The sequence below is a fragment of the Nicotiana tabacum genome, chromosome 12 (genome assembly GCF_000715075.1).
Source record: "Nicotiana tabacum cultivar K326 chromosome 12, ASM71507v2, whole genome shotgun sequence".
NCBI lineage: Eukaryota > Viridiplantae > Streptophyta > Magnoliopsida > Solanales > Solanaceae > Nicotiana > Nicotiana tabacum.
This window is the reverse complement of record NC_134091.1, coordinates 49560067-49567102: the sequence shown is the minus strand read 5'-3', so window position 1 is coordinate 49567102 and position 7036 is coordinate 49560067. Positions and strand designations below refer to the sequence as shown.

The window sequence follows — 7036 nt, the reverse complement described above, 5'->3', positions numbered from 1 at the left end:
AAGAATAAATGGGTTTTATTATTAAAAATAAGATATATGTGCTTTTTATTTTTTGAATCAAAAGACAATAGTTGAATAATTTTATTGTCCTAAAACAAATAAAAATATCTGTTGTAGAGTTCTGTTTTCATAAATTGAGTGACCATCCAAGAATTAGTAACAGTTTTTGGTAAAAAGAATTCTTGAAAAAGAAAAAACCACCCGATGGACCTTAATTTGACTTCTCTGTCTAAAAACTTATTGTTGTTTCTTACATAAACATAATTTAGTACCGTTTACTACTTAACTATTGTGATTGATCTGCTCCACTGACAAAAATCACTTCTTTGGCATTTTTCTCTGACTTCCCATCTACCCAGATCACACCTTTTCTTTCTTCTCCAAATAATCAGCTGAATCAAGAACTGGTTTTTACATAAGTGTTTTGTTGAATCTTTGAAATGTGAACTTGGTTTTATTATTTTCCAAGTCATATGTTGCCTTCCTTAAGCTGAAACTGAGTTAGTAGGAAAACCCAAAATGAGAGGAAGCATAATTGGTGCCTCACCTAGTCCTATTGAACCTAGACAGAGGCTCTCTGTATCCACGTTAGTATCTAACTATGCTCTCTACTTGTTGATTTTTCCATTGATCTTAATTTATTTTATCAGTACAAGTTATCTTATGGTATTTTTCTCAAGGGCATATTTACATTATTCATTTGTTTACTACTTGTCTATGTTTACATATTTGAGTGTGCTTATTTTGGGTCAGGATTGGTTTTTGGTTTTAGATTTTGTGAGATGGAGTTGAGTACTAAAGTGTCTTTGAAATAAAGTTCATTTTTGCTTAATTTGTTTTCTTTAGGTTTATTTACTTCTGAGAATAATTTGGGGAAAAATGAGAATAGGTTCACTTCTTGGAGATGATAGATATTGGTACTGTCCTCCAGCTAATTCTTGTGTATGGTAAATCTAGAAACACTGTGGGTCAATTGTAGAGTTCTGTATCCTAAATGTGAAATGAAGAGACAAAAATGAGCATTTGATTCTAGTTTGTTGAAAATTGAAATATCTTGAAAAGACTACTTCTATGTAACGTTGTCTTTCATATCTTTGCTGCACCTAATTCGAGTGACAAGCTGCTTTAGTCATAGTAGACGACCTTTTGGTAGTTTTAGCAGCAAAACATGATGTATGAGGTAGTTGTGCAACCGTTTGTTTAACTAAATCTTATTCAGTAGCACCAAAAGCTGACACATCCATGCATGGCATTTTCGGCTGATTGAGTTCTTTTCTTCCATGTTATAGTTTGTATTTATTCCTCTGCCTGCTAGTTCTTTCTGCTTTATCATTTCGTGTGTCCTTGCTGAGTTGATTGAAAATATGGGTGATGAAGACTTGCTTACCCGGAAAAATTATTTAAATTGGGAGTCTTTTGAGAGTTTGTATGCAGGGTGGAAAATGTGAGATGTGGCAAACTAGAAATGTTAGTATTATGTGCTTTTTGAACCCTACTCCTCTCGGTGATCCATCCAGACCATGATCTTTTGTATCCTAATACTGAAATCCTATTCCTTATGGGTTTTACCTCACATTAGATGACTTGCAATCTCACATAATATGTTTTCAGAATACGAGTAACATGATGTAGTGGAAGGGTATTATTTGTTGGAGAAATCTGAATACGGGTTTTTCCTTTCATTTTGGCATATGTTCTATGACTAGAAAAAGGTCATTTGCCACAGGTAACCTTCATAAGTTCTTTTATGTGGAATGGTGGGAGATAGTGGCTTCTTTACTCTCTCTGTTACATTCTTAAGTTTTCTTGATTTAAAAAAAAAAGTGGTCTCTTTCCCCTCCGTTTTAACACATGTCAGGTTGGAAAGGAAGCTTTTGAATTGTCAGTTTTACCTCCCCTGTCTCCTTTTTCTCTATGCCAAACTAGTACACCAACATCTCAGTTCTCTTTTTGTTTTATTGTTCTCATAAAAATAGGAGCTGAGGCTGTGAGGTTGATCCTGAAAATGTCAATCCCTGTCCTAAACGAAGATCTCGTAACTGGTCCAGTAGATATTAAAAATGACACGACTCGGAAGAGGATTCAATTGTTGGATGTACTCTTATTGAGATCTCTCTTAAAGATCCAAGTCCGAACCTGATTGTATAAGCAATCACATGGGAGCCTGAAGTTTGTGGAACTTCTATGGCTGTTTTGCATTTGAATTGCAATAGAGTAACTACCGAGTCAGATCTATTATCTTTATATGAGATGTGGTATCTAACTTCAAAGTCCAATCCAGTTTTCTAAATCTCTGACAGAATTGGCGCGAAGCCTCTGATGGACAATCTCACCATTAATGACTTTGTTTTTAACCCAAAAAAGAAAAAAGTTCAAAGATTTAGAAATCATCCAACATGGTTGTGATTTCGTCATATTTATGATGACATTGACTGCCTTTTATATGCTAACCTCTGTTCTTTGGTTCAGCGAGGAAACAAGCAAAAAGAGGTTTTTGAGAAGTAAAGTTTTCAGAGATGGGGAGAAAGGCCTTCATAGCCCCACCAAAAACAGGAATTTCACATGCAAGTTCCCAACTTTAAAGCTCATATTGGGTGTTATTGCTCTGGGAGCATTTTGGACACTCTGGCATTCTCCAACAATTTATAACACGGAATACATATCTAGTTCAAACTCTCGGTAAGTATAGGGCTTTTCGTCTTTGTTATTTCCATATGGTTAAAGATGATAACATCAGTGGATACTGAAGCTATCCTAGATATTTTGGAAGCTCTGTAAGTTGCAAGGATATGTTTTTTTGTTTCTTTTATTTTCCTCTTCTTCTGTACATATGATTTTGGCACAGTTTCTGTAAATTGATATATAAAACTTGTTACCATTCTCAAAAAAAAAAAAAAGATGATAACATCAAATAAGCTTTCTTGTACCTTTATTTCTTAGGCGGCTTAGTGAGACCTTCAAAGAGATTATTTCTGGGAGAACAAGTTCTTAGCAATGATTAGAGAAACTTCTATTAGTTAAACAGATTATTTTCTCATATTCTAATTCTTTTTCTTTGCTCCAATTTCGGAATCTTGATTCTAGGGCTGCTTTGGTGCACAGAGGGTTGAGCGATGATTCTTCAGCTGACTCACGTTATACATCACTTTTAGATATTGATTGGGACCAAATTTCCAGAGTTATTGAGAAACTAGCCGATAGACATGAGTATCAGGGAGTAGGACTATTAAACTTCAACGACAGTGAAATCGATCAGTTGAAGCAGTTACTACCTGATGCTGAGCATGTGATCTTGAACCTAGATTACGTCCCGAACAATATGACATGGGAAACATTATATCCTGAATGGATAGATGAAGAAGAAGAGTTTGAGGTCCCCACTTGTCCCTCTTTACCCCAAATTCAGTTTCCGGGTAAACCAAGGATTGATCTTATAGTTGTAAAGCTTCCGTGCAAGAAGTCCAAGGACTGGTATAGAGATGTAGCTCGTTTGCACTTGCAGCTAGCAGCAGCAAGGCTGGCTGCCACTAATAAAGGGTATCATCCAGTACACGTGCTTCTTGTTACTGAGAATTTCCCAACGCCCAATCTGTTCACCTGTAAAGAGTTAGTTGTACGTGAAGGCAATGCATGGCTATATGAACCTAACCTGAACACTTTAAGAGAGAAGCTCAACCTCCCCGTTGGGTCATGTGAACTCGCAGTTCCTCTCAAGGCTAAAGGTCAGTTTCTGATAGGTACTTTTTGTTGGGACGCTATAACTCTGATACCGGTGTTTAATTTATTTAACAAGTAAAAACTGCCAACCCAACCATCCTTGATTTTTACTCACTGCCCTTTGTTGCAAGACATTGCAGGGTCTTGTTAAGCTATTTGATATTTCATACACTGTTTATTTCCGCATCTATCTATCTATCTTCATATTTGCTTGTTCTCTTCCATTTCCAGGATTTGAGGGAGTGGAATAAGCAGTTGAGCACTATCTAATTAGTCCACCTTAAGATTAAAACAAAATAGATGATTAACCTCCAAATTCAAGTTAATTTCTCAAGAATTGATAATCATAATCTAACATCATAAGTTTCTGCAGCAAATTGGCACTCTGGAAATATAAGAAGAGAAGCCTATGCAACTATTCTCCACTCAGCACATGTTTATGTATGTGGGGCCATAGCTGCAGCTCAGAGTATCCGCTTGGCAGGTTCAACACGAGATCTTGTGATACTTGTTGATGAGACTATCAGCGACTACCACAGGGAAGGTTTGGCGGCTGCAGGGTGGAAAATCCACACAATACAAAGAATAAGGAATCCTAAAGCTGAAAAGGATGCCTACAACGAGTGGAACTATAGCAAATTTCGTCTCTGGCAGCTGACAGATTATGACAAAATCATCTTCATTGATGCAGATTTATTAATACTGAGAAATATTGATTTTCTCTTTGAGATGCCTGAAATAACCGCTATAGGAAATAATGCTACCCTTTTTAATTCAGGTGTGATGGTTGTTGAACCATCAAATTGCACATTTCAGTTGTTGATGGATCATATCGATGAGATTGAATCGTACAATGGTGGGGATCAGGGGTATTTGAACGAGATCTTCACATGGTGGCATAGGATTCCGAAACACATGAACTTTTTGAAACATTATTGGGAAGGTGATGAGGAGGAGAAGAAGGAAATGAAAACACGTCTTTTTGGTGCTGATCCTCCAGTTCTCTATGTCCTGCACTACTTGGGTCTGAAACCTTGGTTATGCTTCAGGGACTATGATTGTAACTGGAATGTGGAGAAATTGCAAGAGTTTGCAAGTGATGTGGCGCACAGGACATGGTGGAAGGTCCACGATGCAATGCCAGAGAACTTGCATAAATACTGTTTACTTAGGTCTAAACAGAAGGCTGCACTGGAGTGGGATCGAAGGGAAGCTGAGAAAGCCAACTATTCAGATGGCCATTGGAAGATCAAGATAAAGGATTCACGTTTGCAGACTTGTTTTGAAGATTTTTGCTTCTGGGAAAGCATGTTATGGCACTGGGGCGAAACGAACTGGACAGATAATGCCACTGCTTCTCCAACACCTCCCACGGCCAATACTGCTTCACTTTCTTCTTTATAGCTAGGAGGTTCTGTTACTATTCCTTTCTACATCTGTAAGTATCACAGAGTCACAACTTGAAATGTCAACCAATGCCATAATATATACATGGTGTTAACACTTGCCCCGCCCTCGAGAATAGTCTGTTCTGCAGCTGTGCTACTTCAATTCTTTGCCATCTTGTCTTGTTACCTATACGATTGTTTCCTCTTGGTCAAATGGGGGTGGCTTCAGGAGTTGTTTTTTTTCAATTATCTTATTACTTTCAGGTACAGATTCTGAAGTTGCAATATGCTCTAGCTAGAGGAGTCATTCAGAATCTGTCTCTTTTGAGGCACCATATCATTGTTGTATTGAGAGTACAAAGAAAGTAAACTCACATTATATATGAAATTTATTGATTTTAAAAGGCCCAACGTTTCATTTCTTTTCTACCTCCCCCTTTTTCCATAATTTATGCCGAATGTTTTTCCTGCATGGGGTGAGGGTCAGAGGGTGTTTTACTGTCTTGGAGGAATGGGATTTTGGTTGAATTACTCGAGGAAAAAGGAAATATGAAAGAGTTTGGAAAAGTCAAAATAGGCCTAGGCTTATAGTTTGTTTGGCAAAGCTTTTGGGGAACTAAAATTGCTTGTTAAAAAGAAATACTTATTCTAGAGAATCGAGGTGTATGACCATGTTTTCGAAAGAAAAAAAAAGGGAGTAATTTGAGCAGTAGCAATAGCATTTTTTCTGTTGCCGGTGAAATGAAAATTTGTAGCCTCTCCTCAGAAGCATGAGCATAAAAAAAATTAAGACAAAAATATCAACCAATATTATATTGGGGTGGATTTTCAATATATATTGAATGATGTATTTTGGTATATCTTAATTATCATCTAAAAGTTAAGTAATAATCTAGGATGTTCCATATTATTGTTTTGGTTTAACCATCAGTATGGTTAAACCATACTGATATTTGTTAAAAATAATCATGTGTTTGTGATTTATTTTTTTTATACTTAAATTAACAAAAACTTAAATACATAAATATAGCTTATATATATATATATATATATATATATATATATATATATATATATATATAAATAATCTATGGAGCACCTCATAACCTTTCGGAGTACGGTAGCCAAGATCCAGATTGATTATCTTCTTTTTCGAAAATGTGATAGAGGTGCACGGATTTCCAGGTCACCCCGAGTGAGAATCTTATGACTCGGCACATGCTTTTGGTTATGGACTTACAGATCAGGTGGACGAGAAAGAAGAGGGCTATGTCTGGTATATCTAGGGTCAGGTGGGGTGCATTGACTAAGGGCAAGGCCCAGGAGTTGGGGGAGAAGTTGATGGCTATGGGGGCCTGGAGGAGTAGCGGGGACACGAGTTGTATGTGGTCTATGACGGCAAATTATATTAGAGAGGCGGCAAGAGAGGTGTTAGGGGTCTCGAAGGGTTTTTCTAGTGGTCGTAAAGGGGACTGGTGTTGGAACGAAGAGGTTCAAGGGAAAGTGGAAGCTAAGAAAGCGGAATATTTGAATCTAGTAGAGAGTATAGACGAGGGGCAGAAGAGTGGTAACAGGGAGGGGTATAAGAAAGCTAGGAAGGAGGCGAATTGGCGGTTACTGCGGCTAAGACCGCGGCACTTAGTCATTTATACGAATAAATTGGGGATAAAGGCGGGGACAAGAAATTGTACAGGCTGGCGAAGGTGAAGGAGCGGAAGGCCCGAGATATGGACCAAGTAAGGTGCATAAAAGACGAGGAGGGTAGAGTTTTATTGGAGGGGGCACATATTAGGTAGAGATGACAGTCTTACTTCCATAAACTCTTGAATGAAGAGGGAGATAGGAGCATGGGGGAGTTGGAGTACTCGGAGCGACATCGAGATTTTGGGTACTGTAGACGCATACGAGTGGGGGAGGTTGTAGGGGCTATG

The 7036-nt window shown here is 37.7% G+C and overlaps 1 protein-coding gene across 1 annotated transcript; it reads left to right on the top strand.

Moving 5' to 3' along the window:
- Positions 1-226: 226 nt before the first annotated feature.
- On the top strand, positions 227-5509 carry LOC107759957 (putative UDP-glucuronate:xylan alpha-glucuronosyltransferase 3). The gene is made up of 4 exons (XM_016577975.2): positions 227-587; positions 2470-2679; positions 3085-3722; positions 4091-5509. The coding sequence occupies exons 1-4, from the start codon at positions 520-522 to the stop codon at positions 5119-5121; spliced, it is 1947 nt and encodes a 648-aa protein (XP_016433461.2). The 5' UTR covers positions 227-519; the 3' UTR covers positions 5122-5509.
- The last annotated feature ends 1527 nt before the right edge of the window (positions 5510-7036 follow it).